The 18,740-nt window shown below is 43.4% G+C and overlaps 1 protein-coding gene across 1 annotated transcript; it reads left to right on the forward strand.

Annotated features, from left to right (window-relative positions):
* The first annotated feature begins 7 nt into the window (after positions 1 to 7).
* On the forward strand, positions 8 to 18,729 carry LOC122867086 (NLR family CARD domain-containing protein 3-like). Its single transcript, XM_044177453.1, has 8 exons — positions 8 to 22; positions 209 to 438; positions 1,088 to 2,879; positions 4,943 to 5,116; positions 7,990 to 8,163; positions 8,268 to 8,444; positions 11,993 to 12,039; positions 17,726 to 18,729. Exons 2-8 carry the CDS (start codon positions 234 to 236, stop codon positions 18,727 to 18,729), a joined length of 3,573 nt encoding a protein of 1,190 aa, XP_044033388.1. The 5' UTR covers positions 8 to 22; positions 209 to 233.
* The last annotated feature ends 11 nt before the right edge of the window (positions 18,730 to 18,740 follow it).

The raw sequence follows: 18,740 nt of genomic DNA on the forward strand, positions 1-18,740 counted from the left end.
CAGAGCACACGGTGCATTCAAAGTGAGTTCATGTGGAACAAGCCACAAAATGCTCTAGTGTGGCACAAAGAAAGTTATCTAGAAGAAATGTGAAGTCATTTTGTGGAGACATTGCTGTGTGCTGTCAGACCAGCTACACAGCATTGGCAGTGTTTTGTATCCATCAGTCAAATGCTTTAGTTAAAAAGAAATGTGTTTGTGTCTACAGAGAGAGGAAGAGGAGTCATGCTTCCATGGAGGAGCAGCCGTCCTGGTGTGCTTTGTGTCAGGACGTCCTGAAGGATCCGGTCTCTACCAGCTGTGGACACTGGTTCTGCAGACGGTGCATCACCTCATACTGGGACCAGTCTGCTTCATCAGGAGACTCCTCCTGTCCCCAGTGTGGAAAAAGACCAAGAACAAGACTGCAGACTGCCAGCCAGACCAGCACTGTACAAAGTAAGACTGTCCACCTGTCTGCTGATGTCATCATGTCTGAAAACTGGTGAAAACTTGTCTTGTGTTGTAACGGTCACGTCATGACAATTTATAGTTTTGCTGCATTTAAAAAAGTCTCCATCCCTCTATCTTTAGTCCTTGTCAAAAGTTGGCAAGCAGGGAACAGGGAAAGGACCCAAATGCAGACAGAGGAGGCAGTACAATGACTTAAGTGATTTATTGGAAGCTTACTGGCAGGTACAGGTAGGTAGACAGGCAGGCAGGTACACAGGTTGGCAGGCAGGCAGCAAACAGCTAACAGGCAGGCAGATACAGATGCAGATGGCAGAAAACAAGACTCAACATTGCAACCGGGATGAACTGAGACAAGGGAACACCAAGGCTAAATACTCTAGTGAGGGAAAGATAACAAAACACAGGTGAAACTAATCAGGGTGGGGCAAACAATCAAAACTGGAGGGAAAAACACAAAGACAGTAAGTGAAGCTACACAACACGTGAGGAGAGGTGAGCATACAAAATAAAACAGGAAATTTACTAAACTCAAAACCCTCAAATCATGACAGTCCTTATTTATTGTTATAATTTTTGTTTGGATGCTGACAACTAATACTATTTATAATTAGACCTTTTTTTCTTTGTCTTTCAGTGGACGTTGGTCTGCAGGAGGTTTTAGATGAACATAAGATCAGTCTGAGGAGGAGATGTGAACGTCTGACTGAAGGAAGTGATGAAACAGGAAGTGGAACCCTCCTCAACAGGATCTACACTGAGCTCTACATCACAGAGGGACAGAGCGAAGAGGTTAATACCCAACATGAGGTGAGGCAGCTTGAGACAGCTTCCAAGAAGAAGACCCTCCATGAAACTCCAATCAAGTGCCACGACATCTTTAAAGCCCTACCTGGCCAACAGGGACACATCAGAGTCGTTCTGACGAACGGCGTCGCTGGCGTTGGAAAAACCTTCTTGGTGCAGAAGTTCACTCTGGACTGGGCAGAGGGCTTGGAAAACCAAGACGTCAGTCTGCTGATTCTGCTTTCGTTCAGGGAGCTGAACTTGATCAGAGATGAGCGGTACAGTCTTCTCGAGCTGCTCCATGTTTTCCATCCAACATTACAGAAGGTCACAGCAGAGAAGCTCGCTGTCTATAAACTTCTGTTCATCTTTGACGGCCTGGATGAAAGCAGACTTTCACTGGATTTCCACAACAATGAGGTCGTGTCTGATGTCACACAGGAGTCATCAGTCAACGTGCTGCTGACAAACCTCATCAAAGGGAATCTGCTTCCCTCGGCTCTCGTCTGGATCACTTCCCGACCTGCAGCAGCCAATCAGATCCCTCCTTCGTGTGTTGGCAGGGTGACAGAAGTACGAGGCTTCACTGACGCCCAGAAGGAGGAGTACTTCAGGAGGAGAGTCAGTGATGAAGAGCTGTCCAGCAGAATCATCTCCCACATCAAGACATCCAGGAGCCTCCACATCATGTGTCTGATCCCAGTCTTCTGCTGGATCACTGCTACAGTTCTGGAGCACATGTTGACTACAGACCAGAGAGGAGAGCTGCCCAAGACCCTGACTGACATGTACTCACACTTCCTGCTGGTTCAGACAAAGAGGAAGAAGCAGAAGTATGATGAGGGACATCAGACGAGTTCACAGGAGCTGACGGAGGCTGACAGGGAGGTTCTTCTGAAGCTGGGGAGGCTGGCGTTTGAACATCTGGAGAAAGGAAACATCATGTTCTACCAAGAAGACCTGGAGCAGTGTGGTCTGGATGTCTCAGAGGCCTCGGTGTACTCAGGAGTTTGTACAGAGATCTTCAGAAGAGAGAGTGTGAACTTCCAGAAAACAGTCTACTGCTTTGTTCATCTGAGCGTTCAGGAGTTTCTGGCTGCCATCTACATGTTCCACTGTTACACCGACAGGAAGACAGAGGGACTGGAGGACCTGGGAACATACTGGCAATACAGGGGCTCAACCCTGGATGTCTTCCTGAGGAGAGTCATGCAGAAATCCCTTGAAAGTAAAAATGGCCACCTGGACCTGTTTGTCCGCTTCCTTCATGGCCTCTCTCTGGAGTCCAACCAGAGACTCTTAGGAGGCCTGCTGGGTCGGACAGACAACAGTCCAGAAATCATCCAGAGAGCCATCAACTACCTGAAGGAGAAGAAGACCAGTACCTCTCCTGACAGAAGCATCAACATCTTCCACTGTCTGATGGAGATGAATGACCACTCAGTACATCAGGAGATCCAAGAGTTCCTGAAGTCAGAGAACAGATCAGAGAAGAAACTCTCTGAGATCCACTGCTCAGCTCTGGCCTACATGCTGCAGATGTCAGAGGAGGTTCTGGATGAGTTGGACCTGAAGAAGTACAACACATCAGTGGAGGGACGACTGAGACTGATTCCAGCTGTGAGGAACTGCAGAAAGGCTGTGTAAGTCCAGATGTCATATGATCCTAAATGTTGGGCAGGCCCGCAAAACTTAAGCAAAGAGGCAAGAACCAAAAAGGAGGACACACTTTACTCATTCTCAAGATGGCGTGGAGCACAACTGAGTTAGGCTACCACGCTATCTGTGATGTTTGAGATGTGTATGTATGTGGATGCACGTAAGGCGTGCAGGTGTGCATGTAGGTTAGTAAAAGGGAGAGAGAGAAGAAGGCATACAGAGCAAGGTACATAAGATCCTAAATGACACGGCAAGACACAATAATTGTCTGTGTCACACAGGAACTCGGCAGCGATCTTGTATTCGGCAGTCGTGTTACGGGACTTTGGTCCGATAAAGCACAGTCATTGGCTCCACCGCAGTGGCGGAAAACTAACACAAGTAAAGGCCCAGTGCCGTGGAACCGATACAAACAATGAAACGCGCTAAGCACTGAAACACACAGCAGTAAACAGGACACGGAAGTCCGTTATTTCCCACAGCAAAGCAAAAATCACAACAATGAAGCTCAGGTAAAAATAACAGTTATAAACCTATCTCTGCCCAGACACAAGCCTCATACTTAAAATCGCTCTTGGTAGCAATGTAATGAGTTTAGTCAGTTTGAGTTATCCGGCGGAGTCCTCTCAGGCTTGGATAGTGATGGTGGCCGGGGTACCGCTTTGTTGGCGGGTTTAACAGTGAAGCTGATGCTCGGGCAGCAGCGTAGGAAAAAACACAGGGTCGGCTTAATGGGGAGAGAGCGTGGTGCAGCAGTTATCCTTCTCTCCATGAAGGAAACGGTGAAATCTGTCTTCCCTCTGCAGGTATGAGATCCTTATGTGGTGTATAATGATCTCTTTCTTGATCCAAAAATGTGTTCAGCAAACACAAAACAGTTTGTTTCTCGTCCAGCGAGTTAAGACTTTGACCTAGGGATTAAAGTTCAAAGCTGAGTGCAGGAGCTTCTCCTGTAGCAACTGACATTGCAGTGGAAAGGCAATGAATGAGCGTTGTGCTCAAAATTTTATAGGCTTATCAATTCAATTCAATTATTTATTTATTTATATATATATATATATATATATATATATATAGCGCCAATTCATAACAGAAGTTATCTCATTGCAGTTTTCCTATAGAGCAGGTCTAGACCGTACTCTTTATAATATTAATTACAGAGACCCAACAAATCCCACCATGAGCAAGCACTTGGCCACAGCGGCAAGGAAAAACTTCCTTTAAGAGGCAGAAACCTCGAGCAGAACCAGACTCAGTGGTGGGCGGCCATCTGCCGCTGCCATGTTAGGTTTGGAGAGAGAGAGGTTTTGGGGGAGAGGGAAGCACAATGCAAATACCACCTAGAATTTAATTTTATAGTAGAATTGTAATTATAGTGTTAATATTAATAAATTAGTAATAATAGGAATGACAGCTATAGGAAGAATAATGTCAGTATTAGTAACAGAGCCAATAACAACAGCTGTAGTAGCAGTTGTTGAGCAGGAACACGGGGGCAGCAGGAGGCCCACAACTACAGATCCAGACTCTGCAGCTCCGGAGGCAGAAATACCTGCTGAAAGCGACAGAAGGAGAGAGGAGAGAGACGAGAAAGCACAGAACTACGGGAGAGCAGAATGGTAGAATTCAGACTTTATAACAGATCTTATACACACCAAAGGTCAATGTTATGTTCATGTTTATGATCATCTTTCCAACTATAACTTGTCACTAAGTTGTAAAAATGGTTTTCTAATCCAGATGGCCTCTTGCTAACTTTGTGGCAACAGACATGGGATCAGATCACACTGACAGACTGAGGACATTATGGAAGCCTAAATGTAATTACATTTTCTCTCCTTCATCTGCGAGATTAAAGCAAAACAAAGATTAAAAGTCTGCAGGTATGAGAGAGAGTGATGAGAATTATTGTTGTTGATAAGATTAGCTGAACCACTGATGTGAAGAGCAAATGTTCATCAAAACTGTTTAGTCATCAAATGCATTAAGTAAATATAAAGTGTCCTCTTTCATAATAACATATTTTGTCATTTATGTGTCATGACAGGCTTTCTCGTTGTGGACTCTCAGAGACTCAATGTGAAGTTGTGGCCTCAACTCTGAAGTCCAACTGCTCTCATCTGAGACACCTGGACCTGAGTCACAACAAGCTACAGGATTCAGGAGTGAAGCTGCTGTCTGCTGGACTGGAAAATCCAAACTGTAGACTGGAGACTCTGAGGTCAGGAGACTATAGCTTATGTAGTTTTTTTTTTGTATATATTCAATTCAATTTCCAGTATTTGCCTGAGCACAAATTTACATTTTTCAGAAATGTTGTCTTTTCAAATGGCTGAACAGTTGGTAGAGTAACGAAGTAGAGAAATTAAATATTTGACAGGATGCAGAAAGTTTGAGCTTCTGTGTAAACAGAGAGAGAGACAGGTTAGATAAAGAAAATAAAGACATGGATGCAAAGCTCATTAAAGGTGAGGTGAGGAACTGTGATGATCTTCATGATATCAGGAGCTGATGTGGCTGGTACAGAGACAACCCACACAGCTGCTGTGGTGTGGTGTGCATTAAACCAGAGCTCAGAGTAAGAAACAGCAGCCTAACAGGCCAACATGTCACAACAAGCAGGATTCAAGGTCTGTCTGAGGATTAAAAGAATAAGCTCGAGAAGAAAATTGACTCTCGTGGACATGATATTTTAAGTTAAAGTAACTTTAAGATAAATTAGCTAGTTAACTGGTTATCTACTGCAGATTATATTCGATGTCCGTGCCTGCCACAGGCACTGCTTGGGAACAGCCAGACAGTACAGAGAACCATGCATCCTGTTCGTGTCAATCCCACCTAACCCGGTAAATGCGACATGTGATTGGACAAGAGCAAACAATAGGTTGGTCCCCACCTCCAGGATCCCAGCTTTTTTTTTCCATACTGTCTTTTTTGGAGTTTCAGACCAGAGCTGCGAGACAACGCTGCCAGAAATCATGTGACTCGCAAGCTCGCAACTGTGTGGGCAGAGCTCTGAAAAGTGGGTGTTGTAAACTCAGCTCTGAAAGAACAGTCTGCAATACGAATGCAAATGTACATCGGCCAAAGTTTCTAAATAAAGACTCGCCCTTTCACTGTTTCAATGTTTCAAAACGTTTTTCCCAACATATGCAAACACTGTAAAGAGTGCTGCAGTTGAGAAGAAGGAAAACTCAAATACGAAATAATGTTTGCAGAGATTTGACATTTTTCTTCAGCCTATCAAAACATTATGCAAGCCTTCATATCAAAGTAAGTAAAGTAAGTATTGATAGTGTTTCCTTGTTGAGCTGCAGTGGAGGAATAGTAACTGAAAGAGGGACTTTGGTCCTGAATAGTCTGTAACTTTGGTAAGCACCCACTTGATTTGTCCAACTCAGACTGCTGAAGCTTCATGTTAGTTTCAGCTGAACGTATGAAGTAATTTCCTACAGTGTAGTTGTGTTAGGAATGGACCACTTCACACTCAGAATGGACTGGAGGAATGATTACTGCCATCAGTAACTCTTTAATGTACATATCAGAATCAGAAATACTTTATTGATCCCGAGTGGAAACTCTTTGTTACAGCAGCTCACTGTCACGTCAGTGCACACAGGAACAGAAGCACTAGCAAAAAAATATAATACACTGTAATACAGGTCAGAAAATAAATTAAGTACCAAGTGGGTATAAGTATAAAATATAATAAGTGTGAAGTACGAAGTGGGTTTACCGGTTGATGATAATAATACGGTATAAGGTAATAGTGCAATAGTGCATATGGTACATAATGTCATGGCTGTTGATTTAAAACAGACACATTTGGAAATGTCTCATTTTAATGACATAAACCTACTAAGCTACCAAATACAGTAAGAAGAAGGGCATGTAATAAATGAAATAATCATCAAGTCTTTTAGTCCAACATGTCTGATTTGATATTGATCCTCTAATTCCAGACTTGTCTGAGATCATCAGCATGTTATTGATCTGTGTTGACATGAATGTTGTGCTGACATTTGGATGATGTCTGTAGAAAGCTGACATTATGATCATCTACAATAACAGAATGTAGGGAAGTCGCGTTGAAGGAATTTCCTCTGCTTTTAGTTTTACTTTACAGTGCGGTAATAGCGCCATGTTTTTTTGTTTTTGCAAATTACTTCCTTTAAGATAAAGGAAGTAATTTGGTGGAGTAACGCTAAGTGTATCTGTGCCCAGCGGGTCGCTAACTACAGCTTTATGGTCTGAGCAAGCTAGCTGCTGGGTGCTAACCAAATTTACACAACGTTGCTAAACAAACTGATACCTGCCGTTTCTTTTCCACACGTAGCTTTATTGTTACCTTCAGGGCATGTCTATCAAGTAAATTTACACACAGCAGCAACACACACACAATGTTACCGGTGCGGAGCAGAACATGTTTCCGTATAACAACAAAGCTAACGCTAACTGAGCTAGCGCTGCAGTATCAAGCTCCACAAACAGCCACATGAAGAAACAGTTACCGGCATCCAACCTACTGGGCTCGTTATTAGTTGGCTTCAAGTGAGGCTTAACGTTCACATAGTTTCTCTCGACTGTCCCTCAATTTTACAGCATTAGCACTCGCCTGCTAGCCACATTCGGCGTGCAACTACAAGTTCAATAGGCTAACCTAAAAAGTTGACAGTAAAACATAAAACATGGCAAATCTTACAGCTTCAAAGTTTTAAGGAGGTCACAGACAGTCGGTATCGATCCGAACTTGAACCATTAGCGGCCCTTGTTTGCTTGTTGAATTTTTGAAGCATTGATTCATTCATTCAACATGCACTAAGTGTAAACAACAAGGGCCTAGCCTCATGAAAAAAGAAAATATGTTAACATAGCGGTTGTTTGCCATCCCCTGCATTTGGCTTGTCAGTAGCGCGGTATTTCATTATTGTGGTTAGCGCAACAACCCTAACACAATGTAAAGTCCCTCTACTCATTTTAGGGAGAACCTCATTGATTAGGACAGAGTGATGTTGAGCTACGCATTTAAAACCTGAAGACATCTGATTCAATTATCAATGGATTTTTATCCATCATTTATTTATCTTTTTTCAGATTGAGGGGCTGCAGTTTGTCAGAGACCAGCTGTGCTTCTCTGGCCTCAGCTCTGAAGTCCAACCCCTCCCATCTGAGAGAGCTGGACCTGAGCTACAACACGCTGCAGTATTCAGGAATGAAGCTGCTGTCTGCTGGACTGAAGAGTCCACACTGCAGACTGGAGGCTCTGAGGTCAGACATCATTTTTTACTTCTGTGCTGAGATTAATATGATGTGAAAGTTGTGGTGATACTAAACTGCAGACATAAGGCTGATATTAGTTGTTCTTTATTCAGATTGAGTTTCTGCAGTTTGTCAGAGATCAGCTGTACTTCTCTGGCCTCAGCTCTGAAGTCCAACCCCTCCCATCTGAGAGAGCTGGACCTGAGTCACAACGACAAGCTGCAGGATTCAGGAGTGAAGCTGCTGTGTGATTTTCTGGAGAGTCCACACTGCAGACTGGAGACTCTGAGGTCAGTTCACTGACTCCCTGTTACTATTGCAGATCATAGGTTTAGTTAGAAATGGAATCTAATTTACATTCACACATAATTTACATCCATCCATTCATCTATTTCCTTGAGCTTATCCGGGGTTTGGTCGCAGTTGCAGCAGGTTAAGGGGGGTATTCCAGACGTCCCGTCCAGAATTGTTTTCCAGCTCCTCCTGGGGGAGCCTGAGGCATTCCCAGGCCAGATGAGATATGTAATCCATCCAGCAAGTTCTGGGTCTACCCTGGGATCTCCTCCCAGCTGGACGTCCCCAGGAGGCATCCTAATCAGATACCCGAACCACGTCGGCTGGCTCCTTTTGATGCAAAGGAGTAGCAGCTCTACTCTGAGCTCCCTCCGGATGTCTGAGCTCCTTACCCTATCTCTAAGGCTGAGCCCAACCACCCTCTGTAGAAAATACATTTTGGCCACTTGCATTCGTGACCTCGGTCACTACCCAAAGCTCATGACCATAGGTGAGGGTTGGAATGTGGATCGACGGGTAAATCGAAAGCTTGCATCCTGCCTTCCAGCTCAGCTCCCTCTTCACCACAACGGTCAAGTACAACTCCTGCATTACTGCTGACGCCCCTCCAATCCGCCTGTCCATCTCACGCTCCACTTTACCGTCACTCATGAACAACCCCAAGATACTTAAACTCCTTTGCTTGGGGCAGCAACTCATTCCCACCACCTGGAGGGAGCAATCCACCGTCTTCTGGCAGAGAACCATGGCCTCAGACTTGGAGGTGCTGACCCTGATCCCGGCCGCTTCACACTCTGCTGCAAACTGCCCCAGTGCATGCTGACGGTTACGGTCTGATGAAGCCAACAGAACCACGTCATCTGCAAACAGGATCAGAGACGAGGGACAACCTTGGAGGAGTCCAGCACCCACTGAAAACACGTTTGACTTTGTGCTGGGAATACAGAAAAAAGCTCTCACTTTGGTTATGCAAGGACTGGATAGCTCATAGCAACGGCCCCAGTACCCCATACTCCCACAGTACCCCCCACAAAATACCCCGGGGGACATGGTCATAAGCCTTTTCCAAGTCCACAAAACAGATGTAGACTGAATGGTCAAATCCCCCTCTCTTCACCCAATTGTCCAAGACATACGGCTGCAGATCTGATGATACGACCACAATCGATCAAAGATCTTTGGCTTAAGGTGTTCTGGTACCAAGTACGCTTATGAACGATCTTATGCTCGAACATGGTGTTTTTTATGACCAATCCATGACTAGCACAGAAGAGTCCAGATAGCCTAGCAGCTACACTTATTGAACGAGACCGAATTAATCGTTCTCTTGTGCGATGTCCGCTGTTGCTTGCCCGGAAAGAACGACAAATCGATGCAGTCAAGTCACATTTCTGTAACATCTGTTTGGCTTACATAGACTACCTACATATACTTATTTACTTAGAACACCTCAAAACATTATTTTGTATCAGCACTCACCCCCTGTTGCCTGGAATACCCGACGAAAAAACTTTATATTCCCTTGATAGCATTAGAGCGGATCAGCTTACCACTTCAACTAGAACTTCCTGCTACCATGTCATGTCTCAGTAGAACTGTAGAGTTCCCAGAGGGAATCCCTTTCAGGACACCACTCGGAGACTCCAAGAAGGCCGGGTACTCTGAGCTGCTGTTCGGTGCATAAGCACACACAACAGTCGCATAGAGGCGACCCTCTCGTTCTCCGGGGGGACTCCAACGCAGCGGCGCTCAGCTGGGGGCTTGTGAGTATCCCCACATGCGCCCGGTGCCTCTCACCCTGGGCAACTATGGGTAAACCAGTGCTATGCGTAGAGGTGAGCCAAACTATACCTAGTTGGTACCGCTCCACCTGCTGCACCGGCTCCGATACCTTCCCCACTAGAGAGGTGACATTCCACATCCGTAGGACCAGTCTGCGATGCCAGGAGTCAGCCCGCCCAGGTCCCTGGCTTTGCCTGCCACCCCAATGGTGTCCCTGCGGGTGGTGGGCCCATGTAGATCCATGTAGATGGGTCAAGACCCAGTCACCAGATGCATGCCGGCAGGCTCCCTTCCCAGGTCTGACTCCAGTAGGGGGCCCAGTTTTCCTTTTCTTTTTTACAAATAATGATATTGATCCCTCAGAACACACACACACAGAGGAACACAGAGAGATCAAAGCATATTTTAAAGCTGCTGTTTTTCTTCTCTAATTCCAGACCTGACTGAGATCAGCAGCATGTTATTGATCTGTGTTGACATGAATAGGTGTATGAATGTTGTGCTGACATGATGATGATCCACAATAACACAATGACAAAGTCACTCTACTCATTTTAGGGAGAAGCTCATTGATTAGGACAGAGTGATGTTGAGCTACACATTTCAAACCTGAACACATCTGATTCAATTATAAATGAATTCTTATCTCCATCTTTTATTCTTTATTCAGATTGAGTGGCTGCAGGTTGTCAGAGATCAGCTGTGCTTCTCTGGCCTCAGCTCTGAAGTCCAACCCCTCCCATCTGAGAGAGCTGGACCTGAGTCTCAACAAGCTGCAGGATTCAGGAGTGAAGCTGCTGTCTGATCTTGTGGAGAGTCCACACTGCAGACTGGAGACTCTGAGGTTTGTAAAGAGTTGAAGTCAGTTCATGCTGATGAGCCCATTTGTTGCTCTCAGAGCTGGTATTTTGGACAGTACAGTTAGCATCCAGTCAAAGATCCAGTATTTCCAGATAGAGTGACTGCTTTGCTAAGTAAGAGTTGAAGGTGTGAGAGTTGATTGGACCGTTGTGTTCGTTCAGGCTGAGCACTGAAGTTGCTGTCTGTCTATGAAGAGTGACCAGTCTAAAGAAAGGTCTTCAGTAATGAACCTGGACCCTCAGACTTGAAGTTAGAAACTGTTTCTACTGTAAACTGACCTGAACTGTTTACACAAAGAAATGCAATTCAATAATGTAATTGCAATGATTACATCACTTAATTTCATTAGGTAAAATTGACGGCTTGTGTGTACGCCCTGTCCAACCACATGATATTGCAAACATAAGTCTCTCTGTCCATCACTTTGGTTCAGACTGAAACATCTCAGCAGCTGCTGGACTGTGATGAAACGTGCTTCATCGTTCATGATGACGTCCCCATCAGCCTCAGCTGGACTCTGTGTTTACTGCTAACTAGCTAATGTTAGCATGCTAACATGAGCTTCACTCTGCCTCCTGTGCAGAACAGTTTTCTCCAGAGAAGCCAGTCTGGGGTCTCCTCTTATGCTGTGTGGATGCTTAACGTATTCTGCTGCTCTTAAAATGGATGAAAGGAGCTGATTACTGAAGCCCACCACTCCAGACTACTCCCCGTTTCACGTGAATGTCGTAGCTGGATTGTAAAATCCAGGTTGACAGAGTAAGATGACGAACTGTTTGGTGACCACGGCTGTGTGGAATCACCAGTGTTACGTTTGGTGAAGAGAAGGCCACCAACTAACTCTGATTATTGTAACTCTCTTCATAAGAGATAAGTGCTGTAATTGTGTTTATTCCTACAGGGTGGATGGCAGAGTAAACAGGGCTACGCCTGACAGACATGAAGCATGTGAGTAAAAGCCCACTGGAATGTCTACAAGAAGCGTAAACTGTTATTTTTTTTTTTTTTTTTGAACTGTGTATTTATTGAACCTTTTTTTTTTTTTAAAACAAAACAGTTACATAACTTTTACATACAATATGAATACATGAAACACAAAGAGTAAATAAACATTGGGGAAGAAGCAAAAAAAAAAAAAAAAAAAAAAAAAAAAAGATTCCTGACAGCAGTTCGGTAAATGCACCACATATCGGTAGATTACCTGCATGGTTTAAACATTGATGTATTAGTATATGTTAAAACTATTTCCTTTGAGCAAATACGTTTCAATAAGTGCCCACTTCTGTCGAAAAGAGTCAGATTTTACCTGCAAGTCTGCAGTCATTTTCTCAAATATATATACCTGTTTCAGTCTTTGTATCCACTCTGTCATAGTAGGTTCACGCACCTTCATCCAGTTCACAGTGATTATCTTCCTAGCTACCATTAATAATATATGTAATACAAATAAGTGGGATTTATTAAACTGATCTGAGGGGAAACCATCAAGCAAACAGAAAACTGGGAGCATTGGTATGTCTCTTCCCAAAATTTTACTAATTTCCTATTAATCCCCTGCCAGTACAATAGTACTTTGGGGCATTCCCAGAATATATGCACATAGTCCCCCACCATTCCACATTCTCTCCAGCACTGCGATAACGGCGATGTACTGTCAAATTTGGCAACCACCAGTGGGGCTCTGAAAAATCTCATTTTCATTTTCCAATCAAATTCCTTCCACATTTGACTACTTGTACCCTTATGACAGCCAGCACATATATTTATCCACATCTCATCCTCTATTACAGTATTTAACTCTAATTCCCAGTTTCTTTTGATATGAAACGTGTCATCAGATTGGTCCTGCATTAACTTCCTATAAATATGTGCTATATGATTTTTAGTAGGTAGACCATGTTCAATAATATTGATAAAATATTTTTCAACATTTGTTGGAGTTCTTTTGATTATGTCCCAATGTTTATAATTTGTGATATAATGTTGTAGTTGTAAATATCTAAAGAAGTCATTAGATTTCAGCGAAAACCTATTGCATAATTGAGAAAAGGATCTTATGGTCTCCCCATCAAAAAATTGATTAACTATCTTTAAACCATTCTCTTCCCATCTACTAAAAACATCATCCCATATAGAAGGAAGAAAATCTGGGTTACCTTTAATGGGTATTGCACGTGATAGGGCTATTATTCCTCTAAACTTCTTTTGTATGGTGGACCAGATTTTAACAGTATGCTGTATCCATACATTTGTTATTTTCACTTTTTTCTGTGCCTGCAAGTCCATGAATGGCAGAACTGTCAGAGAAACTCCAGGAAGTGAATTCTGTTCAATATTAACCCATTCTGCTTCTTTATCATTACCAAGCCAAGCAGTCATAGCCCTTAGCTGAGCAGCCCAATAATAGTATCTAAGATTAGGAAGGTTCAAACCCCATCTTTATTTGACATAATTATTTTAAGTCTTATTCTTGGTCTTTTGTTTTGCCAGATAAATTTCGAGATCATTTTTTCTAGTTTGTTAAATGCTGAGAGCGGGACCCAGACTGGTAGGGATTGAAATAAGAACAGAAGTCTCGGCAATATGTTCATTTTCACTGTTTCTATCCTACCGAACATGGAGAGAGGTAGTATTTCCCATCCTGCCAAGTCTTTTTATCATCTCAAAAGCCGTGTGTAATTAGCTAGGTATAAACGTGATGCCATAGGTGTAAGGATGACACCCAAGTATCTGAAGCCCTGACTAGACCATCTAAAAGATACCTCATTATCTAACTGTGTGGGCCAATGTCCTGATATCATCATTGCCTCAGATTTCTCAGAATTTACCTTATATCCGGAAACTGAGCCATAATCTCTAAGGCTCTCTAGAAGGGCTGGGATTGATGAGAGGGGTTATCAATGAATAGTAGTACATCATCTCTGCGTATAGCGATATTTTGTGATCTTTTCCTCCTTTATCTTTTATCCCATGTATTCTGGGGTTGCTCCTTATTAACTCCGCTAGTGGCTCAATGCTAAGAGCAAATAAGACTGGGGACATCGCATCTCCCTGGCGAGTTCCCCTGCCTAAATTAAAAAACTCTGAGCAATGACCATTAACTCGAACTCTTGACTTGGGATTTTTGTAAAAAGTCTTTACCCATTTAACAAAATTATCATGAAATCCCATATAATTAAGAGTCTGCTCCAGAAACACCCAATCCACCCTATCAAATGCTTTCTCAGCATCTAGGCTGAGAAGCATCGAGGGTGTTTTACTGTCTTTTCCGATTTGTTGTATATTTAAAGCTTTTCTTATATTGTTCATGCCATAACGTCCATTAATAAATCCAGTTTGATCTGGTTTAACCAGTTTTTAATATGTTTTGAATTCTGTTTGCTAGTATTGAAGTTAATATTTTCATATCCTGACAAAGCAAACTTATTGGTCTGTAAGACATACATTGTGTAGGGTCTTTTCCAGTTTTATGAATTACGGTAATAATAGCATCAGACCACGAGTGTGGAAGGTCTTCATTTTGTAATGCATAGTTAAACACCTTACTTAAGTTAGGAGCCAGTTCATTTACAAATATCTTATAAAATTCCCCGGGGAATCCATCCACTCCAGGTGATTTGTTATTTTTTAATTTTGCAATAATCTCTCTTATTTCCTCCTCTGTGATAGGGGATGTCATTTCCTTTGCTTCTTCTTCTGTTAATTTATTTAATTCAATTGATATAGAAAGCCTTTAACTTTTTCTTCCTTATTTATTAATTTCTGGCCTTCGTATAATTTTTATAATAATCTTCAAATGCATTAACTATATCGTTTGGTTGTGTTAGCATTATTAACGTATCTGGGTGTTTAATTTTTGGAACTACCCTGCTTGCTTGAGCCTTACGTAATTGGAAGGCTAGGAGCCTGCTTGCTTTATTACTCATCTCATAATATTTTCTACTCACGAATCTGAGTGCCCCTTCTGCTTTATATGTGAGCAGATCATCCAATTTCTTTCTTTCCTGTTTTAAACATTCTAGAGTTTCGATTTTACCTGTTTGTTTATGTTCAATTTCTAGTTTTCTGATTACATCCTCTATCTCGTTTTGTTTGACTAATCTCAGTTTTTTATTCCTGGATGTTATTTCTATTATTTTACCTCTCATCACTGCTTTGGCTCCCTCCCACAAAATAGATGGAGTAACCAGTCCATTGTCATTAATATCAAAGTATTCAATCAATTGTTGTCTTATTTCTTCCTTGGCTTTGCAGTCATTTATCATTGATACATTTAATCTCCAGTATTTAAACTGTTTACCTTGATCTAACTGAAGTTTTAGTCTAACTGGAGCATGATCGGATATGGTTATGGGATCTATATGACATTCTGTAATATTGTGTAGATCTGCTCTAGAAGTACAAAAGAGGTCTATTCTAGAGTAACTGCCATGTACATGTGACATAAAAGTAAAATCCTTCTCTTTCGGATGCAAATGACGCCAGATATCTGCTAAACCTAATTCTCTCATTATTCCTAATAGAGCTTTTACTTTTTTTGACTGTGGTCCCCTATCTGCTGGTAACCTATCCACATGTCTATCTAATACACAGTTAAAGTCCCCACCAATTAGATACATTCCTTCGCCCTTCTGTGCCAACAGAGAGAAAACAGTCTTAAAAATTGTGGATAGTCTTCATTAGGTGCATAAAGATTGAGAATCGTGATTTTTTGCCTGAAATTGTACCAACTACCATGACATATCTCCCTCTTTATCTTTGTATACTTGCTCCACATTAAAAAGACTGACTTGGCAAACATGACTGCAACACCTCTCCTCTTCCCCTTGTTGTATGAGGCACTGACAACTTGGTCCACCCATTCCCTTCTCAGCTTTAAATGTTCCCCATCAGACAGGTGGGTCTCTTGAAGCAATGCAATGGAGCATTGCATTTTTAAGCTGACTAAATATTTTCTTTCTTTTAATTGGGCTGCTCAGACCTTTTACATTATAGCTGACACAGATTAAATTCTCCATTGTTTGATGTTGTATATGTTAGTAACCATCATGTTCCAGTGGTATAAAGAAAAATAAAAATTAGAAAATAATAAAATAAAACAGCTGTCAGGGCAGATATTTAAGGTATAAAGAAACTAAAACATGAACTATATACATGAACAAGACTCCCACACATCCATTCGGCCAAGTTGTCATCTCACAGGCCAAATCCCGATGTAACAGGGGCAGGGAATTGTGACGTTGACTCCCTGGGGTACCAAAAATGCACCGAGCGCATGCGGCCATTCTGTTTTTAAAACAGGGCCGCCTCCAGGAGTGATTTCCACTCAAAATTCAAAATACCAGCAAGTATCCGTCAAATTAGAAACAAAACACTTATTATCCCAAGAATGAAGAAGAGAGGGGGAAAAGTTACTTAAACATACGAATCTCAGCAAAATGCCACTCTCTTCTATAATTTAACCAGAGTTTACTCACATTCTGAAGCAAATATATCTAGTTTAAATGTACTACTTACACCTTTTAAACTGTTCATTCCTTCTGCAAAAATGCTTGAAGATCCGCATCGGACAACGCTGTGCTCAATTCACGTCCACCTTGACCTTGCGCTGACCATCTAGCCTCGATATTTCTCTTACTTGTCGGTCCCGTTCATCCACTCGAACTTTGATTCCCAGGTCCCGCAGCGGTAGTGCAGCATCCATCAGGGTAGGGAAAGTTTTTATTCCCGTCCCCAGGTAGATCCTTATCTGTGCCGGGTAGATGCACTGCGCTTTCACATTCTTCATCTTGAGCTGTTTCATTACCTCTCGCACCTGTGCTCTTTTCCTCTGCAGCCCAGGCGAATAGTCATTGTCAAAGTAGATCCGTTTTGTGTTGTAAACGACTTCTTTTTGTGACCAGGCTTGTCTTAAGATCACATCCTTAACCGCATAGTCCAGGAATCTCACAATTATCGATCTCGGAGGTGCGGTAGAGTTTTTTGGTTTGGCTGCAAGGGCCCTGTGTGCTCTTTCAATCTTTATATCCATGTCCGGAGGTAGCTGTAAAACTGAGGCGAGCAGCTCCTTAACAAACTCCGCTGTGTTTTCCCCTTCGCAGCCCTCGGGAACTTGATATATTCGCAGATTGTTCCGACGAAGTCTGTTTTGCAGGTCTTCACATCTACCTGTAAGATCCGCCATTCTTGTGTCTTGTTATCGTACTCATTTCTGCAAACTCTGATTATACCTGAATTGATTATATAAATCGGGATTTTTGCTACTATCCGACGGAGCTTAACTTTCAAGCGTTTACCATCTCCGTGACGTCACCGGAAGCCGCGTAAACTGTTATTAAACCACAACTGGGAGGTTGGCTGCCGTGTCCTTCATGGTGCTGGTTAATCCCAGTAACCACAGCGGATCTTTTGGGAATGTGTTGCCTCACTGCAAGAATGTCTTGAATCTCAGTCCTTGTTATTTTTGTGTAAATTTTATTGTATGGATTTGTGATTAACTGATCAGATGTGACTGTAGCAGACCAAAACATGACGTTTAATTTCAGCTGAACTTTAAAATGTTGTAATTTGAGATCTCTGTTTAAAAGTGACGGTTGGTTATTAAACAAAAGTCTTTGCCCTGGTTATCTTCTAGGTCCAAGAAGGGAAACTCCACAGCGGAAGGTCCCAGCAGAGGACAGGGTCCCAGCAGAGGCCAGGGTCCCAGCAGAGGACAGGGTCCCAGCAGAGGACAGAGTCCCAGCAGAGCTCAGAGTCCAAACAGAGCACAGAGTCCCAGCAGAGCTCAGAGTCCAAACAGAGCACAGAGTCCCAGCAGGGGACAGGGTCCAAACAGAGCTCAGGGTCCCAGCAGAGCTCAGAGTCCAAACAGAGCACAGAGTCCCAGCAGAGCACAGGGTCCCAGCAGAGGACAGGGTCCCAGCAGAGCACAGGGTCCCAGCAGAGGACAGGGTCCCAGCAGAGCTCAGAGTCCAAACAGAGCACAGAGTCCCAGCAGAGCACAGGGTCCCAGCAGGGGACAGGGTCCAAACAGAGGACAGGGTCCCAGCAGAGCACAGAGTCCCAGCAGAGCACAGAGTCCCAGCAGAGCACAGGGTCCCAGCAGGGGACAGGGTCCAAACAGAGCACAGGGTCCCAGCAGAGCACACGGTCCCAGCAGAGCACAGAGTCCCAGCAGAGGACAGAGTCCCAGCAGAGGACAGGGTCCAAACAGAGGACAGGGTCCCAGCAGAGGACAGAGTCCCAGCAGAGGACAGAGTCCCAGCAGAGGACAGGGTCCCAGCAGAGCACAGGGTCCCAGCAGAGGACAGGGTCCCAGCAGAGCACAGGGTCCCAGCAGAGCACAGGGTCCCAGCAGAGCACAGGGTCCCAGTCGCAGAGAAGAAGCTGCTCTCAGTTCGGACACAGTTTGTAAAGAGAGTGTCTGAACCGGTTCTGAACCAGCTTCTGGACAGACTCCTTGAGCATGGCGTTATAAATGATGAGGAAATGCAGTCAGTCAGAATAAAAGCAACAGCAGAAAAAGCGCGAGACGTGATCGACACGGCGCGAAGAAAGGGACCTGAAGCCAGCTCAGTCCTGATCGCTGCTCTCTGGGAGGTGGATCAACACCTTTCCAGAGTGCTGAACTTAAACTGAAGCAAAAGCAG

This window comes from Siniperca chuatsi, linkage group LG19 (genome assembly GCF_020085105.1).
Source record: "Siniperca chuatsi isolate FFG_IHB_CAS linkage group LG19, ASM2008510v1, whole genome shotgun sequence".
Lineage (NCBI taxonomy): Eukaryota > Metazoa > Chordata > Actinopteri > Centrarchiformes > Sinipercidae > Siniperca > Siniperca chuatsi.